At 45.9% G+C, this 19,973-nt stretch overlaps 1 protein-coding gene across 3 annotated transcripts in view; it reads left to right on the forward strand.

Moving 5' to 3' along the window:
- Window positions 1-19,973, forward strand: part of cux2b (cut-like homeobox 2b) — a 96,942-nt gene that overhangs the window by 25,976 nt on the left and 50,993 nt on the right. For all 3 annotated transcript variants that reach the window (XM_065962634.1, XM_065962633.1, XM_020636404.3), the window contains exons 2-3: window positions 14,040-14,150; window positions 17,781-17,828. In XM_065962634.1, the coding sequence (XP_065818706.1) occupies window positions 14,040-14,150; window positions 17,781-17,828 (159 nt within the window). The remainder of the gene's footprint in view (window positions 1-14,039; window positions 14,151-17,780; window positions 17,829-19,973) is intronic.

The following is a 19,973-nucleotide window of genomic DNA, read 5'->3' on the forward strand; positions in this document are numbered from 1 at the left end:
TCAATTCTTTCTACTGTTCTGCAGAGTCTGACAGCTCTCTGGAGAACAGGGCCTTTAAATTATCAAGTAGAGGCTGTAGATGGTTTCCTTGTTGTTCTCATCTCTTATGTGGGGGGGGGCAGGGCAGGGTTCGGGGAGGAATTGGTATGTTAAATTAGCTATGGGAGGTTTGCTGAGTTTTTTTTTAGCAGGGGGGGAGTTCAGTCAGACGAGAATTGCTGCGCTGGGCATTTGAGGCAGCTGTGTGAAGTCATTTTCCGGGAGTGCGAGCGGGAGAGAGGTGCGGATTAGGCAGCGCCTCTGAGCCGGAACAAGTCTGTCTGGGAAGGGATGAAGGCTACAAACCATAGATCTAATTCCCCGCTCACACTGCTAGACAGCGGAGACACTCGCACACAGCCAGTGCGAATTAGGCCCATTTGCTCGCCTCAGTCTGCAGCGAGCGAACGCGGGAGCAAGACGGGGGAGAAGTTGACACACTCCTCACATCCTGCCCTCTCTCTCTCCTGACTCCCCGTGTTGTTTCCAAACACACCTCCGAAAAGCTGTCTCCAACTCGGGTGTGTTTTCTTTTATTGTTTCTTGTGCTGCAGGTCTTTATTATCGCTGACATTAACATGAACGCTGTGCAGAAACAGGTTCCACTGTAATCCTATGAGGGGAATGAAACAGAAAGGGGGGGGCATTCCAAGTGTTTGCACCTGTGGCTCCCATTGACTGCATGCATGAAACACCAACGCTCTGAAGTTCATGTCTTTTTAATGTGTGTAATGCTTCGCCTCGGGTCATGCGATTGCCCCGAGGTGAGGGAAGGTTCATGGGGCCGTTTGCAGACGTGGATCAGCTGAATCTCCTGATTTCACCTCCCTCACTTACCACCTCAGACCCCCTCAACATGCACCAAAACCAAACCTGGTGCTGCCTTGTCGGCAAACAAAGACCTGACCCCCAGTGCAGTGAACGGTTCAGATCAATGTGGCTGACCCAGATACACTGTTCCCCTGTCTCTTTGTGATTGGATGCACTTTGTTGTGGGTCAGACTCAGTTTTTGGAGAGGGGGAAGTTTCAGTCCTTATTTATGGTCTGCATGCTGTATCTACCACATACAGTAAGACGTGATAGCCTCTGTGGCACTTTTCTCTTAAGTGTGAAAAGAATTTCTGTTTCCCCCTTGATTCTACCACTCAAACTTATTTCAGAGAACCTCAGAAAAATCGATCCCTCTTTTATTTTTTTTTTAGATTGCTTTAGTTATGAGAGCTGGTTTTAGTTGTGAGGAAAGATGGAGATGTTGGTGCAGCGTGCCCCCCCCTGTTCTCTCTCCCCGTTGTGCTCGCCTCTCCCATCACAGTGCCCTGCACCCCGCGTGCCCTGTAATGAGTTGTATTACATGCTCTGTGGTGGGCACGTCTTGTGTTAGGAGGCTGTATTCAATCTTTGTTCTCTGAATGGAATGGGAAGGCTCTTTGTGTGTCTTTGAGAGGCACTGAATTGAAACGGTGTGCAGGGCGAGTGAAGCTGATGAGGAGAGAGAGCGAGTCCTGAGAGGAGCATGTGGATACCTAGCAGGCAGCGAGAGTGTGTGTGTGTGTGTGTGTGTGTGTGTGTGTGTGTGTAACAGGAAGCCCTCTTTATGTGTTCACTGTGGATGTACGTTAAAGCTTTGGTACCCCTCGTTTCCAAACGGCCTGCCAAGAGGTAGTGTAAATAATATGAATGAGTCCGCTCGTTAATCACCCTCGCCTCTCCTCCTGACCCCTTTATGAGGACTGGATGGGTCTAGCTATGGGCTAAGTGATTTTTATGAAGCAGCATCATAGGGCTCAGGTCTCCTTTTCCTTTTCGTAGGGATGTGTTTTCTTCTTAGACGGCAACAAAGTGCATTTGCACTTAAAACATATTCTGTAATCTTCTGTTATTTTACATACAAATTGCATCCTGGGCGATGCATTCATCATTGCTCATATCCAGCCCACTCTTAAATGAAAAATGTATCTGAGATGAATAATGGATCCTTCCATAGTATAATTTTGTGTTTCTTGAATATAGTCGAGTTCCTCCTCAGCCTGCTGCTCTACATTTTTTTTCCCCCTGTTGGCTGAATGAAGTTTTAGAGGAGGGAAATATGAAGAAAAATTACTTATTTCCCGTGGTTATTATTTACCTGAGAATATTTACAAAGAAAAAAAAAACATAGCGCTGCTGTGAATCATGTCTGACTTCAGAGCACTTAGACCTCGAATGCTGATCAGCCATGATTGTAAACTAAACCCAGAGACTGTATGAAACATGGACGTAGTCTTTGTGACGTCACCCATCGGTTTATGAAGCAGAGTTTTGAAGCCCAACAGTGATGGCAGCCATGAAAAAAAGGCTAGGCGTGTTTATTTATAGCTTGAGATAGCTTGATAGCTGTGAAGAGTAAAGTAGTGAAACACATGTTTTGTTTTCATAGTTTCTTTCCTCCTGATCACCTGTTTGCTGTTCAGCTTGTTTGAGGACGACAGCAGCGCTCCTGACCATTGATGATTTGTGGTGGCAGCCATGTTGGAAACGCTATCTCAAGCTTAACTGTAGGATAAATTTAAGAGGCGAGGTAGCCAAGTGAAGAGGGCCTTTAGCCACGCCCCTAATCATGCACATATCTTTGCCTTGATAAAATAAATGGATGAGTTCTAACAAAGACATTCTCTTTCTACTTTAGTTCATCTTAGAAACAGGCAAAGAGAGGGGGCTGACTCGGACCTTTAGCCTCCTGACAAACCGCTACACAACCCTCATGTCAGTCAGATTAGCCACGCCCCAAAATTATGCATCACTCTTACCCCCCCCCCCCCCCCAAAAAAAAAAAAACCCAGCTATTCAGACTGACTTGTTTTTTGTAAAGGTGTCTGTTTCTGATGTCATAACTGGTGTTTATATTATTTTGGGTGTCTATGGGACGACTGGGTTTTGGAGCCAGTCTGGAGTGAACTGCAGGTTTTTTTGGCGTTCTACATTGGTTTAATTTTTTAACACCAGATTTAGCCATTTGGCTTTACGTTGTTGGCGTTGCAGCCGTCCAGCTAGGTGCCGGTAACAAGTCAGTGTGGAGGAGTTCCTCAGAGGGGCTCTGGGTGGGCAGCCTTGTGTGACGCTGGGAGAATTGAGGTTGAGTATCTGAGCCCTCTGTCTTTATCTCTAATTACATGGGGAGGCTTTGGGAGATTGGGGAGAAGTGTAAAAAAAAAACCCCCTGCAGATAACTCGTAGCCCCCCCACCCGGTTGTATCACAGCGGGGTCTGGGGGTGTGAAGCAGAACCAGGTCTGGTGGGGCTCTAATCCCAGCGCAGACTTCTTCCTCCCTGGGGAGTGCCGTGGTGTTCTTTCCTCTCCTCTAGCAGCTCCACAGTCTGCCACGTTTCAGCCCGCCGCTGGGGGAGAAGCACGCCGTGGCTGCGGCAGCCCACTCTGTCGTGCTCTACTTGCTCCTGTCGGTTTTTTTGTCGTCCCCAAAGTTTCCCAGCCGGTCCTCCGAGACATCCTGACACCGAGTTGCAGATGGGAGGCATTGGACCGAGGCAGCCGGTGTCACAATGTGGATTGGAATTCACAGTTGGGATGAAATATGAAACAAATATGTCATTATACATATGTTTTCCACAGTTTGTTCATCCAGCTGTTTCCTCTCTGCGCCCCCCCTGCTCCCCCCTGCTCCCCCTTGATTTGACAGATAAACCTGGGTATGATTTGACTGAGAAGAATCCCTGAACCGTCCACTTTTCCTTAGTGCAGGTCCAATCACTGTTGAGCAGGGGGGCCGCCAGGAACTCCGGGCCCCGTGAAAAGATATCACATCTGGCCCCTACCACGGTCCAAACTAACCCCGGAAAATTTCTATGACCATCACACTAATGACCCATAAAAACTTTGACCAACTATGCTTTGTTTTACACCCTGAAAATGGAAGATAAATAATCACTGTAATATTTCCTCATAGCTTAAAAATAATTTAAACTTTGTAATATATGCACCTTTCAGACATTTGAAACATTTCCAGCAGCATTATTTTACTTATTAACTTGTTATAGTTAATGTTCTAAAGGCTTTTATCGTCTAAAGTGAGCTTATTGAATAAAAAAATTCTACTGGTATTAATGATCAACTGTAAACATACAATACATCTGAGTTAGATTCTACTTATCAGCATGACTTTAAAATGAGGCTGTAGTTCTTCTCAGTTCTTTGATTGCCTCACTCTGCTGGATCACTAAGAGCTCGGTATTCTTGATTTTAATATTTACACTGTGTTGTTGTTTTTTGAAGATATGAAGCAACACTATCAAAGCAGAGCTCAGAACATACCTCGCTACAAATGAGAGAGGCAGAATTATTCCCAGTCAGTTAAGTGTCCTTTGATTCCTTTGCGAGTTTAATCTGCAGGAATCGATGAGAGGATGCATGTTGGTTCTTGGTGAGTCAACAGCAGCCCGTGTTTGATGGGTAAACGGACAAGCGGATGGATGATGTGGGGGGAGCATTCATCTTTCTTTAGGCAAATTGGGCCTCGAGGTCCTGACTAATTGATTGATCGCATGACTTGCTGATACAATCAAAGCCTGGCCCTGATTTATGGCGATAAATCGATTGATTAATAAGGCTTTCTGCGGCGTGACGGTAGTGAGAAGTAGAGGGGTGGGGGGTGGGGGGGAAGACACCTCCAAGTCACACATCCGTCTTCCCGCCGTCAGCCTTGTTGGTTTAGTGTGGTAATAAGAAAAGGCCTGGATCTCTCCCAGCTGACATTTACAAAGAGCCGGCTGGAACTGTGACCCGCTCCCTAGATTAACCTCCACTTGTTCTCATGAGCACCGCTGATATTAAAAGATGGCGAGCTGCAGTCAGGGGGTAAAAAAAAAATTAAGTCTGACTTTTTTCAGTTCAGCGTTTGCATACATCATTAAAAGGGAACAACAAAAATCAATGGCACATTCCCGGATAAATAAAAACAAATATGTTGAGCAGCGTAATGCCGGAGCCTCTTGTTGACTCTTTTCCAGATTACATTTAGCCCGCGTGTTTAAATCCTGATTTACAGCAAGATGGAGTCCATTCCCCTGCTCTCGCCTGCCTGTTCAGAATATGAAATGGAAGTTAAACACTGTGAATCTCCAGCGTGGGGAGGAGGTTCTCTGGACGTGTGGGCAGTGTAGCATCAAATAGATTGTGTTTCCTCCCGTGTAAACGCCTAATGTGTGCCGAGCGCTCTGACACAGATGAATGTAAGGAATTTGCTGTAAAGACTTTACGGCCCTTTTGAGAGACATGGCTGTGAAGCAGTAGTGTGGAACCTGGTCCTCCACGCCCCCCTGAACACACGTCCACTCTGCACACACACACACACACACACACACGTTTTGCACAAGTGCTTACACATGCACACATGTCAAGCCCCTCGGAGGAGAGCAGCTACATCAAACTGTTAAAGGCTGCTGCGGACATCGGGGATTCTTTTTATTTGCTTTGGGTCAGAAATGGCGGCCCTGATGATGTGATGAGAATCATCTCGCCCGCCCCCTGCTCCACACGGCGTGCTACGTTATGTTCAGAATATAATCCTGGTGATCCTCTTGACCAGCTTCATCATTTAATATACGAGCGCTCCTTTCTGCTGCAGGAGCAGGAAAACTACAGAGTGATTCATGTATAAACTGCCCTTTCAAGTGGCTGCTCCCATTCTGCGGCAACTGAACTCGTCTGCCAGATCTCGCAGCCTTTGTGACGGCGCTCAAAGCTCCTCGGCTGCTTGTTGTCTGCACTGGTTTTTATTCCCACTCTCACCGCTCTATTTAGATTCATTTATTTTTGGTTCAAATGCTGTAAAATGAAAGTGTGATGGAGAGAAGGAGGGTGAGGAGTGCTCCCTCTCTCTAAGACAGGTGGCCCTGGTTTATGTCGCCGGGCCCCAGGGGGCCCCCACTAACTGAGTGTGAGCGAGAGGAGGGACGCGTCTCTCAGTTCTACGCAGGTGGTGTGAAACGCAGCCCCTCTCTCCACACCTGAAATATTCAGATTCTTCCAGCGGCGTCGCTTTGATCTCGCTGCAATCGACAAGGGAACAACGGAGCGGGTAGGGGGGAGAAAACAACAAAAACAAGAAGGAAGAGCAGCACACCTGAGAGGGAACAGATTGACATTTCTTAAGAGAGAATAAACAATCGCAGGTTAGCTGTGTTGCATCGCTGCGGCTCATCGTTGCAGGTGAAAGTGGGCCATCGTTGGTGATTGCTGCTTCTTTTGGAGCCGTCCTCCTCTCCCGCCGACTGACCTCGATGGTGGAGCTTTAGAGACCCTAGTCCCCCCTCTGAAAGATACAACAAAAACAAACCCTGTCCCCAATTTTACCGCTCGACTCCCACACATCTCTGCTCACTTTTATTTTTTTTAAATGTCCCTTTCAAATAACCATCGCAGGCTTTGTGTTTCTTAAATGTAGAAAAACCTGCCTGTCAAACGGCCGTCTCCATGTGAGCCGATCGTTTGGCCGACTGAGGTTATCATGTCTTCTCCCCGCTTTGAACCCACTAGTCTGCTAATGAATCATAAGACTGTGTAATTAGTCACCCTGCATGTAGCGCACGATGACAATAGACACCCTGATTGTAACCGCAGAGTTTGAAAAGAGCAGAACAATGGTCGGCTTTAATGATGATAAATAAGGTGTTGTAATTGGTCCTGGTTTGGAGCATTCAGTCATAGACGCTCATTTGAATGTTCTAATTGGAGGACATTTAATGTTATTCACTAGATTGAGAGTGGATAGATAGATGACAGTTTGAAAGGGCTTCATTAAGATGTTAGCGCGATGCTTCTTGTTACTATTTTTTTAGTGAAATAGATTCTCCCTCCTCCTGCCAACATGTGGAACCAGTACATTGGTGAAAAGTAAGAAAATGTGTCTGCTTGTGTCCAAGTGAGCATGTTGGAATTAAAGAGGGAGAAGTGTTGACAAGTAGGCTGTGCTCTGGTGCATCAGGCGCCAAAAACTCTCTAAATGAGGCAGGGTATGACGAATAATGGCTGACAACAGCAGTCACACCTTTAGCTGATGGTAGTGCTGCTCACACGCTTCTCCTTCCTTCAGCAGGCTGCTTGAAGACGCTCTGACTGACTGGGGATTAATCATTTGGGATGATTTATCAGACTCGCTAGTCCAGAGTTTAGAGAGGTGTCAGAGTTAAATGTGATTTTCCCCCTTGGTGAGTCCTGATGATCTCAGCACTGCCTAAATACTCGTGCACTGTGTAGTCGGTATCGGTGCGTTGGAGTGGGAGTTAGCCAAACGTGCCAATGATCTATAGAGGACGAGTTCCTGACCGGAGACTTTGGACCTGACGAGTTGAAGACAAGTCATAAAACATTTACCGGTTTAAACCGTGAATGGACTTAAGCTTGTATATTTCTTTTCTAGTCTTCAGACTACTCAAAACTCTTTTACACCGCAGGTCACACACTGATGGTAGAGGCTGCTGTGCCTCTCCACTACTCTCTTCTTTTTTTACATTTTTTTAATTTAACCTTTATTTATCCAGGAAAGTCCCATTGAGATTAAAAACCTCTTTTTCAAGGGAGTCCTGGCCTTGCCTCCATTTTCCTGCCTCTCCCTTCCTTGACTCCCCTCCTCTTGTTTCCTTCTTTTTATTGTCTCTATTCTTCCCTTTCCCTTCCACTAAACTCTTGTTACAACTTGTTCCTTCTCTCCTCTTGTCCTCTTTCATAAATGGTAAATGGACTTGAGCTTGTATATTTCTTTTCTAGTCTTCTGACTCCTCAAAGCTCTTTTACACCGCAGGTTACACCTACACATTCACACACTGATGGTAGAGGCCGCTGAGTAAAGAGTCCATCAGTATTAACTCATCCATTCATACACATTCACACACTGATGGTAGAGGCTGCTGTGTGAAGAGTCCATCAGTATTAACTCATCCATTCATACACATTCACACACTGATGGTAGAGGCTGCTGAGTAAAGGCCCTGACACACCAAGCAGGCGGTAAAGAACTAGTGTCACGTCGCATTTTGTCTTGGCCAAAAAAAGCAGAGAGAATCACTCCCATGATTCCCCACCAACTTCAACGTCATTGTTTGTTATTGTTTTGATTGAACGCCCCCTGGTGGTGGAAACCAATAGGTGACGTCACTGAAACTGCGTCTGTGTTTGAGAATAACTCTCTTTTACTTTTTTCACGTTCTAACAGATATTAGAATAACCACTTTGCTTTTGCTAATTATTTATATATTTTTTATTTAAAGATGATTCTTGTGGCCTTTTGTCTTCATTTGATCGGACAGCTGAAGAGAAACAGGACATGTTGGCAGAAGATGGTTAGCTCGTTCCTTAGCAGAAGGAGTCGACATTCAGGGGAACAACAAGTCTGTTTCCAGTTGGCTTACCAAGTGAAACATTATGTTTTGATTACTTAATAGAAATAAATAAGAATAGAAACGGCAGCTTTTGTTGTAGAGGGGATTGAGTGCTCAGGCTGGAGCCATGACTTCATGGAGTCCAGTCAACGCGCTGAGCTTCATGCTAACAGCTGCCTGAGATGTCAGATTTATCATTCTTTAAGTCTGACTGTTGGCAAGATAAGCAAAGCTTATTGCCCAGATGTCCCAAATTCTCGACAACCTGAGGAAGAGTTTGGAAACCATGTTGAACCAGTGTTTGAATATCTACAATGAGGGGGCGTTCAATGGCCCCCTCACTGTTAAAAAACTGACCTGATGGTGATGTGTCAGCTCCACCCGACCGGCACGTCCAGAAGCTTGAAACAAACGCAGAGTTGTTTACATTAAACACGGGGGAAAGTGTGAATTTGAGCAGCTCCAGTCACGCTGATGGCGAGTGAAAGTGAGCTGGTCAGTGGTTAACAGATGGAGGGAGATGCCAGGTGATGGCAGCCCCCCCTCCTCCCCCCCATCGCTTCACCGTCAACCACCGCATGCTCAGTTCATGTTCCTGGCGCCAGGTCACGGAGGTCAGAAGCTCCTTCTGCCCTGATTTCCGTCTGGACAAAACACACACACACACACACACACACACACACACACACACACACACACACACACACACACACACACACACACACACACACACACACACACACACACCCGAGAAGGCCAGATAAGAGTTCATGTTGGATCTTTCATCTTCCCCCCCAACTCCCCACCTCCTCCCTGATTGGCTGAAGGGATTGCCAGTAATAATGTTGAAGCCAGACTAGACTGCAGTGATTGGGGCCATTGATTGTGGTGATTTGATTTATTGATCAGTCCTCCTTCTCAAATGTGGCGTCTGAGAAGCGGTGGGGCTAATCTGAGGCTAGCGCTGGACAATCTTGCACGACACACACAGAAAAAAGGGAGGCGACAAGGAATGTATGAAAGGAAACTACACTTATCTTAATCACACTGGTCCTGCCTTTCTGCAGTCGCCATGTGTGGATTAAAGCGTCTACACAGTGCGTGTGTGTACTGCTGTGTGAGACCTTGCGTGCGAGTGTGTGTATGTGTTTTGTGCGTTGGTGTGCGTATAGGATGGGGGGTTGTGAGGCAGTACAGTCACCAGGCAGAACAGAGTGGATCTATAAATTGATGGAATTCAAAGCCTCCAGCATCGATTACCATTATAACAAACAGCAGCACACAGAATGTCTGATTATTTTTAGACAAAGATTCTGTGCTCTCAGCAGCAATTCTGCTGATGCTGTCACACTTTCAGACATCTGCCTATGATTGCAATTAGATGGGATACAAAAAGAATAATAATACCCCCATCTGCATTTCCCCCCCTCTCTCTCTCTCCTCCTCCTCCTCCTTATTTTCTCCTCTTTAATTTGTGCTGTCCAAGCCCGCTGCACACAATAGTGATTTTGACTCCGTCTACCTCATTGCAGTACCTTGGTCGTTTTTTTTCTTCCCCCCGGTTGTCAACATTTTCCCTCTATGGGTTGTCTTTGTGAAAGGCCAGAAAATAGCTTACCACTACAGATGTAATCAAGACGAGCCGTTCTTTAATGAATCAATGTCAGAATCTTCTCCTGCACAAAAACATAAGTGAGCTCTGCGTTGGAGCTGAAACATTGGCTCATGGAGCGATTGTTACAAAACGTTCCTCCGCTCTGATTTCAGTCCAGAGCTGGTTTTTGTTGCTTTGATTGTTTGACTTTCTTTCTGCTGCTGATGATTCAGTGAGCGTCACTCGCTTCCCATCATTTAAACACAAAAACCTGTTTGACATTTCATCTTTATATTCATTCATCTTCCAGTTTCTTCCTCCAGTTTTCTAAGCCTCACCCGGTAAAGTCTGAGGTCCTTCCTGCCTCACACTCATATAAACCTGAGAGCTGTCGATGCAGTGTGGCCGCCTGTCAGATCATGTGAGGGCGCCCCCTGACGCTGGTAGGGTCCACGTTAGGCCAGTGGCAGAGTATACATGTGAGTCACGGTGTAACTGCGGTACATCTCTGTCTGCTCTGTCCTCCCACATCCATCAAACTTCTCGTTCAGTTGTCTTTTTATGTTTTAGTCACAAGTCGCCATGGTGGCTCACAAAGTGCCTCGAGCACACCCAGGACTGTTGCCATGCGCCAAAGTTGATCTTTTTTTTTTTTTTTGTCCCTCCTGCCCCGGTGACAGGTCCAACCTCCTCAGGGGAAACTCATCAATTATGACTGGATGTTTGACTGGCAGAGGCTTAATGACAGGAGCTGTGTATCGATCCAGCTGCCACACTCTGAAAATTCAGTCCCGATAATCTTTTTAAAAACTGTCGAATGATTAACCCCCCCCTTCCCTTCTCTCTCTCCCCCCCCCCCCCCCCCCAAAAAAAAAAAAAAAAAAAAAAACCTGTCTCTGCACATTTGGAGGAGTGGTCATAGACATGAGGAACATCTTCATGTTTGTGAAAATGATTCAACAACATATCGGACGCAGATAAGTGATTTTTTCCAGGAAGCTAACATCTGAGTATAGGAAGCAGAGAAGAAATCTTCTGTAGTATCTTTTAGTCTCCTGAGAAACTTGACATCCATCTGAGCTAGACAAGCAAAGTAACAAACAGTGTGTTCTGCTCCGCTTCCTTCCAGGGAGACAGACAGTAGGTTTCATTTGATGGGCTGTTGCCCTGGCTCCCCTCCTCTTTAATGGTCTGACAAACTGTAGGGGTGCTTTCAAAATAACTCTGTCATTATGAGAGCACCGTTTGGCTTGCATACAAGCAAGGAGTGTTCTCCGTTCTCATCAGAGAGAGCTGCAGTAAAAAGTGAGCGCCAAGGCGACTGTTATATCTTAAGTACTTATAAAATCCACTCAAAGTCACTTCTCCAGGAATTTTCTCTCTCTGCGAGATTAGCCGGTCTGAGGCCGTCTGAATGGAGGAGAGGTCGGCCGGCTTCTGAAAGCCCACTCTCTAATCTGTGGGAAGGCTCATCCCAGATGGACCGTGAGGAGCTAACAGGAATTTATCAAGTTCTGCCTTCTTATCCTTTTTACAGCCGCGGTGATTAACCAGGAGGGAAATATTCCCAGACCACGACCAACACGATGGATCCATAGCATTTATGACAACAGAGAGTAGTTTGTTTTTGTCAGCTGTGTGAAATACAAAAAGAGAAATGCAACTTCTTAATCAGACTCTATGATCAGCGACTGGAAAAGTGCTTCAAACATTTTGCAGTGTTTTACAAAGAATAAGGATTAAACTTTAACCCTTTAACCCTGTAATGAGTAAACAACGTGCTACACCTCCTGAGGAGACGCTCACTTAAGACAGTCAGTTCATGTTTCTCACTGTAGAAACAAAACAACTTGTTCCTTCTGTGCAAAAGCCTCTCAAAGCATTTTGACATCATGTCTTCGTTTGGGAGTGTTATCCTGCAGCGGGCCTGATTTTACAGAGTCCAGTACTGTACCGGGTTAAAAGGGGGCGGCTGTAGCTCAGTGGAGTCGGTCGTCCCTCAACCTGAAGGTCGGGGGTTTGATCTGCCATGTAAAAGAGCTTTGAGGAGTCAGAAGACTAGAACAGACATAAACAAGTCTATTTACCATAATTCCGCCGCGCTGTGATTGGCTGAATGAATCCCTCACAGTTTGCAGGCCTCTCTGCCCAGCAGCTGTTTAAACCCAGCAGTAAAAGGAGATGACCGTTTGGTTCCTGTGTAAAAGAAGAAGTTGAATACATGTTTTTATTTAAAAGATGGCTTTTTCAAAGATGAGGAGCTAAAATGTTTTGCTAAATAAACCAAACTTTGGGGCGTGTCTTAAAAGCGCCTACCTTCTCTGGTTCAAACAAATCCAGAGCATTCAGGAGCAGAATCTAAAGTTAGAAGGAGGACATACTGGCTGCTGCATTGTTGTCAGAGAAGCCAGCACTTCAACATAGCATGTTTCCTTAATGTCTGATCAGATAGTAAGATACCTTTATCATTTCACTCTCTACACATCTCACTGATTTTTTCAAATGAGTGTATATACAGTCCTTGTCAGCTACTGCTTTAAATTGGTGGTCAACTTGTCGTTCCTATCAAAGCCGTTGAAGATCATGAGCGTTAGAGAAATTCTACCTCTCTCTCTTTGGTTTCCCCCTTTTCATCGTCGTTTTTAACATAAATGCAGACATATAGTGCCGACCTCTCAACAACAAAGAATGTACTTTGAGTGCTACTTTAGCAACTCCTAACTGAAAAACATCCACAGACTTGAACCGGCAGCCCTTCAATTAACAGCCGACTCCTCTGACCGACAGGCTGCCACCTTCCCACGAGGCTGTCACTGTTAAAGTTTCACCCTTCCAATTTCTTTTTCTTCTTCCTCCTCCTCCTGCGATGATTTATTAAATTGCCTTTAAGTAAGACTGCAGATTAATTAAAACACAGTCAATTTAATTTCCCGGCGTCATATATAAATTCACAGTGGTAATTGAATCCCCCTACTCCACTTTTTTTTTTTATTGTAAGCCAGCAGTTACAAAAAGAAGAAGCTCATCAATTACTGAGAGCGGCAGTCAAAGCTGAAGGCGAGGTGAATGTACAGTTTGTCTGCTCGGTGCAGGAGAGCAGTGTTTGAATCTGTTTTCCTTTCTTTTTTTTTTTCCTTCCCTGTTTGCTGAAAGAGCCGGGAATTGGATGACTGATCGATAATATTGGATTTGTGGATGGCATGTGGTGCAGCTGAGTCCAGCATGAATGCATGGTTCTGATGAAGGGCCTGCTGCACAGACAGCTTTGAATAGTGGATCAGACATGTAGCAGGGTGGAGCTCTTATTTCATATCTCGGTGTAAAGATGTTAATGGAGCAGTGATCAGGGGATGTTGCTGTAGCAGAAAAAGGGGGATGATTTGGTTAAAGCTATGGCGGCTTGCTGTCATGTATTGAAAATCTGTGCAGGATCGGTGTAAAGATTGGGTGCAGGCGATGGGAGAGAGATTGAAAAGAGGCTGAAAATAGATCTGACCTGCGGTAATTACGACAGCAAGCGGAGCGTTTGTATGTTTGAATCAGGTCTTGGCCGGGCTTAAAAATCAGCCTTTCATTTCAGGAAGAAGCTCTGTTTGTTTGCAAGGGTGTTTGTCAGGTTATTGGGTCTTTACACGTGATCCCCCCCCCCCTCCTCGACTCTCTCTCTCTCTCTCTCTCTCTCTCTCTCTCTCTCTCTCTCTCTCTCTCTCCCCTTCTATCTCGCCTTTACTCCCTCACTGGCGCTCTATAGCCGTTGCAAGCATATTGATTATTTCAAATACTGATTATCTAAAAGGCCTTCTGCTACTGTAGCCATTGGATTTATTTTGGCTTAATTATTTATGGGCCAGGGCTAGCTGTAAGTATTCCTGCTGTGAGATCATGAAGGATTACATTGTTAATATTCAGCAGTGTATTTTTATTTATGTACACTCTTAAGCTTTACTGGATGAGCGTTGGCAGCCTCGCTAAAGTGCCGTCTCTCTCCCTGCTCGTCCTCCTCTCACCGTCTCTCTCTCTCTCGTGTGTTTGTAGAGGGAGCTAAACTCTGTGGCATCTGAGCTGGCTGGTCGACAAGAGGAGAGTGAACATTCCCACAAGCATCTGGTCGAGCTGAGCAGGGAGTTCAAGAGAAATGTCCCTGAGGTGAGTCTAGCACCAACACCACCCCCCCCCCCCCCTTTTTTTCAACTCTCTGTCGTGTTCCTCATCTCCACTTCAGCAGGTACTGACTGTCTGTGTCTCTGCCCCTGCTTCAGCTCCCCCCCATACCTTTAGTCAGAACTGCATTAGCTCATATAAACAGTGCATCAAAGTAGTGAGGCGTCAGGCTGAGCCCCCCCCCTCCCCCTCCTCTTCCTGTGGCTCAGTTAATATTGAAATGCTGAGGCCTTGCAGTAACGTTAGCCTCTGGCTGAGTGTGATGAGAGGCCAGGGGGCTCGTTTACAAAAGGTAAGCACAACTTTGCTGCTTACTTTTTCGGCTGCATTGCTGAAGCGTCAGCTCATGAAAAACGAATCGTGCTGTCAGAAATTGGCAGCCGATATCGACCTGTGATGAAAGGGGAACAGGTATCTCTCCAAACATGTGAGAAACACGACTCTCAGTCTGATGAGTTTTAATGAAGAGTTGCCCCCCCTCCACCGACCCTCCAACACCACTTTTACAAACATACTTTGTGAGCTGCTTCTGGTAAACATTTTACTGGAGGAAAAAAAGTAGATTTTTGAACAATAGGTTAGCATTTCTCTTCTGGGATGAAGGCAGCGTTACCAGCAGCTCAGCTTGTAAAACCATCAGTTGTGATTTTAATAAAAAATGTAACTTTAAAAAGCCATCCGGTAACGGCGTCATCACTGAATCAAAATATTAAAAATGTAAAGGTGCAGTACGTAAATTCAGCCACCAGGGGGCTCTCAATCAAAAGATGACATCGAGTCTGGTGGGGAATCATGGGAGTTATTCTCTCTGCTACTCTCCCCACACCCCTTGAAAACGACCCCCGAGTTGACCGTAGTCATGACGACCGGGCAAAAGCCTTGAGTATGCTTGCTTGTAACTGTGAGTATGCGAACACATGACATCATCCCTGCGTATCCTGAGCTGGTGTGGAGCGTTTGTTGTGCACGTCCTCAGAAAATTAACAGCACGCGTCCACATCATGCAATATGAACATAACCACTAGGAGCAGTGTAGAGTTGTACAGTCAAGAGACTGGAAATGACATCATCAGAGACACCAGAGAGACGCTACATCAATGTGAAAGTTCTGGAGAAAAGTTTACAGATCAAGTCCACATCTACCCGCACGATGATGTGTTATTGCCGTTGCATAGCAACAAACATGCATTCCAAAACAGCTGGAGACAGATCATCTCTACTTCTGATTCATGTGGTGCTCCCTCTAGAGGAATCCTCCAGTAACACATGAGGAGTGGGTGTGTGACTGATTGGCTATTCTTACCCACAATCCTCAGCGAATCGTTAAACTCCTCACACAGACTGAGTGATGGAGGACGCACAGACCAAACCGTGTGCATGTTGGAAAACAGTCTTTGTCAGGGCGGCTGCCATACTTACTGTAGTTAGAGTAAAAAGTCCTGGATTTATCTTATCCCTTTAGAAAAATGACACACTGTGATAAAATAAGTAGACGTGCAAATGGTGCGACTTACAGCATTATCTCTTTGTCCTCCTTCTGCCTGAGTACTCAAAGTTTCCCCTCAACTCCACAAAGAAATACTTGTTCTGGAAACAATAACACTTCCTGTAGATTCTGTTTTATTATGGATAGAGCTGGAAATCAGGGAGAGAGAGAGCGAGAGAGAGAGAGAGAGAGGTATGACATGCGGGAAAGGAGACAGATTTAAACTTGGGCCGCCCGCTTGAAGGACCACAGCCTCCACACATGGGGCGCGCGCACTAACCACTGGGCCACCAGTGCCCCAACAATGACACTTTTAACCTGAATTTAAACCCTGCATGTGAAGCTCATAATGAATTAGCAAACTTCTTTCATCATGACTCCAGCAGCTATGTGTCATGATGTGATGTACAGCGCCATCAGTTCACCATCGGGGGGAGGGGGGGGAGGGGGGGAGGGGAGGAGGGGGGCTTATCTCCTGTTGACTTTCATTATCTCCATGTCCTGTTTCAAATATATCAGGTCTTATTCCACCTTAACTTCTGTGATGCCAAACGGCACTTGAAGGTGGATTGAATAATCTGTACATGATCCAGATGTGATTTTATCATCCGGTCTGAGACGATCAGCATCCATTGACATGTATGCTTGAAGTCAAAGAGAATATATTTACAGTTAATAAATGAGCCCTGGGGCTGTTTTGCTGTGGCTGCTGCTGCCTGCCTGCCTGGGCCTCACTGTGTAGTGTAGTGCTATAATCTTGTCAGTATAATACAGGCGTTTAAGACGGGATCAGGCTGTCACCACTGGCAGCACAATCCCCTTACCTGAGGCTGTGCGAGCTCACGCAGTCTGCAGCTCCCAGCTTTTAGTGCAAGCTACTGGAAAGCCCCACTTTTCAAACATGCCTACTCAAACCCTTCAGGTTTAACCACTAATACCCACAAACAGAACACCTGACTTACACACAGAGGCACTGTGAGGGTTGCTATGGAGACAGTTACAAACATTGTACTTTATGCCGCCATGCGAATTAAACCACTCCAGTTAGTATACTGACATTTTCAGTTCTCTTTGGCTGTGGCTCAGTGGTAGAATCAGTCGTCTCTCAACATGGAGGTCGGGGGTTCGATACCCAGCTCCTGCAGCCACATGCTTGATGAGTCTTTGGTCAAGACATTTAACCCCAAGTTGCTCCCACTGCTTTGCTGGCGGTGTATGAATGGATGAGTTAATAGGGCGCCACAGGAATGAGTCCTAAAACCAGGAAGTAAGTTAGTATTGTAGCGTCATGGAGTCTAATGTCTAAAAGTCAATGTGGATTTTGAATGGGTTTGTGGTTAGACGCCTGAAATAAGGTCTGTGGTTAACACAAGCTGAAGAGATGTTGGTGTTTTGTTAGACCACATAAACTACGTTAGGTTGTGAATTTTGAAGTTTTTACGCGTCTTTAAAAAGGCGGTTGCTAACAAGTGGCTAAATGTGACTACAGTGGTTGTCGGGGACATTAAACATCATCACACTGGACACAGAGGTCGGGAACTCTCTCACTAGTCGGAGATGTCTCCTGTAGGTTTAATCTTTAGGTTAAGGTGAATATTATGTTAGTAAACTATTTATAAAGCTATGTGGATTAGTTTATCAGAGATCATCTGAAACATAACGCTAGTGACGTCACAATCATCCGACCGTGGTGTAGCTAGCTTTAGCATAACATTAGCTTTTTACTTCTGTCGCCTACGCTTCAGAAACGTGTGTTTGTCACAGAGCTTATTTTCTGAAATGATCCAAAATCCAATGAAAAAATCCCATAGGAGAATTCTCAACAGACCCCATGGAGATGCTACTTCCTGGTTGGCCTACAAAAATATGATTATGATGATATGATTTGTTCTCTATACTGATGGACTCTTTCCAAAGCAGCCTCTACCATCAGGATGTGAATGTGTATGTGTGACCTGCTTGAGTAGTCAGAAGAGTAGAAAAGCTTGCTAAGTCTTTTAACCATTCTTTCCATGGAGCTACTTTTACCTCCACTGGTCCGGCGTCTTACCTGAGCAGGTGGAGTCTGCAAAAGAATCTGCAAAATGGAAATAGCTGAGGCTGAGTTTCCTTGTGTTGTCTGCACACAGGAAGTCCGGGAGATGGTGGCACCTGTTCTGAAGAGTTTCCAGGCCCAGGTGAGCTTTTCTTTTTCCCAGCTGCATGCACACAGATTCTGCAGACTGCATCACATAAAGCCTGCTAAAACGCTACGTATAGCTGCAGCCTTTTTTGATTGATGATTTCCTACACGCTTTTTCTCAAACGCATGAAAATCCAGCAGAGACATGAGACACTCGAGCTGGATATTCCTCCAGTGCATTGACCGGCTGCAGATCACTGTTTCTGCAGAATGAGTGATTAGATAGATAGGGCGAGGAAATCTATGGCGTTCTTTTTCTCTTACTGCTCATCTGCTGCTTATTGACTGATGCCTTTTCTGTCAAAGTGAAGTAGCATCCATCTGCCATTAGATGATCAGATATCTGGCTTCTCATATTTTCTTGGCTGAGACAAGCCCTCATTTCCTGTTGTGATGGTGCCCCCCCCCCCCCCCCCGACGTCGCCATATTGAAAAAGTCATCTGATACCTACCAAGACTCCGCTCCCAGCCATTAAACCAAGGTCATAAATCACATTTGTGAGGCGCGTTATGGTCCGCAAAGCCCAGCCTTATGGAAATGATACCACAAATATGTTTTCAGTCTCGCTCTCCCCTCTCCAAAGTCCCGCTCAGCCCTAACCTGAGAGCCCCATCATCGGGTAAACATGAGAACACTCAGCATGGATTGCTCAGTTCTCTTGGAAGTGATTATTGGCAGATTCTTTTTTTAATGCTTTATAATTGACTATGCCCATGGAAGCCGTGTTCCCTGGCAGGAGCTATCACGTTCTTCAATCCTGAACCAGGGCAATCCTCTGCGGTTGATTTGTGTGCTAATTCAATTACTCCGCTGTAAAGTCGCACAAATATCAAAAGCACCCTTCCACATCTTTTATTGTGCAAACAGGAACCCACAGGATTAATTTAGGGAACCATTGATGTCTGCCGTCTGGGAGTCTGGAGATGTTTCATAGTAGATAAAATAGATGGCTGATAATGAGCGATGTTAGCTGCGGGCCTCTCTGGGTTCCTCTCGGTCTCTCATGTGGAACTTCCACAGGCTTTATGATTCCTGTACATCCAGAAGTAAGCCAGCCTGCATTTGGAAGAAGGCTGCTATTTTTTTTGATGTGGCGGTGGTAGGCAGTGACTCGGCTCACCATCATAATAATATAATCCTCTGGTGTTTTCTGATAAACTTTGACCTTATTGGGAATGTCAAACAGCTTGCGGAGGCTTGTGAACTTTACCCAGCGGTAGTCTTCACGACCTCCGCGTATAAGCTGTGGGACCTCGACCTGCTGCTGCTGCGGGGGGGGGGTGGGGGGGCGGGTGGAGAGAGAGACTGCGAGAAGAAGAAGAAGAAGAAGGTGGAGTTGGATGTGCTTGTTTGGCTGTGTGGTTTGGGGGGAGAGTTAAGCTCCCCTGCAGCTGCACTGTACAGGTGGTGAAATATAGAAGTGTGTGTGTGTGTGTGTGTGTGTGTGTGTGTGTGTGTGTGTGTGTGTGTGTGTGTGTGTGTGTGTGTGTGTGTGTGTGTGTGTGTGTGTGTGTGTGTGTGTGTGTGTGTGTGTGTGTGTGTGTGTGTGTGTGTGTGTGTGTGTGTGTGTGTGTGTGTGTGTGTGTGTGTGTGTGTGTGTGTGTGTGTGTGTGTGTGTGTGTGTGTGTGTGTGTGTGTGTGTGAGAAAGAACTGGGTCCTTTCTTCCAGTCCCCCCCCTCCACCCTCTTCCACCAGATCCAGAGGCCCAGAGGAGTGCCTCCTGGTATTTGGACCCTCATCATGCCGCTTCTAAAGGAGAAGTCGGCTCCTTTGAAGTGTTTGCGACATGACAGGTTCTCTTTCTTTTCTTTTTCATTTCAATGTTCCCCACCCACTTTCTCTCTCTCTTCTTCCCGTCCAATCTCGCCTTCTAATTATCGCTAACCAGGCGACTGATTAGAAACACGTTGCCGACCTAGTTTTTTTTTCTTTCCGAGGAGCTTGGAGGAGGAGAAAGGGTTAATCCCAGAGCTGGTGGCTGTCATTGGTCGCTTCCCTCCTTCTTCTCCTCTTTTTTCGCTCTGCTCTCCTCTTTTCTTTCCCTGGAAGTTTGCTAATGAGGTCCCGTCAGAGCTGAGGAGAGGTGTTAATTTGGCCTTGTGAAGTAGGAAGGAGATTAAGGACAGTGAGGAGCTGAG

The sequence above is a fragment of the Labrus bergylta genome, chromosome 2 (genome assembly GCF_963930695.1).
Source record: "Labrus bergylta chromosome 2, fLabBer1.1, whole genome shotgun sequence".
Taxonomy (NCBI): domain Eukaryota; kingdom Metazoa; phylum Chordata; class Actinopteri; order Labriformes; family Labridae; genus Labrus; species Labrus bergylta.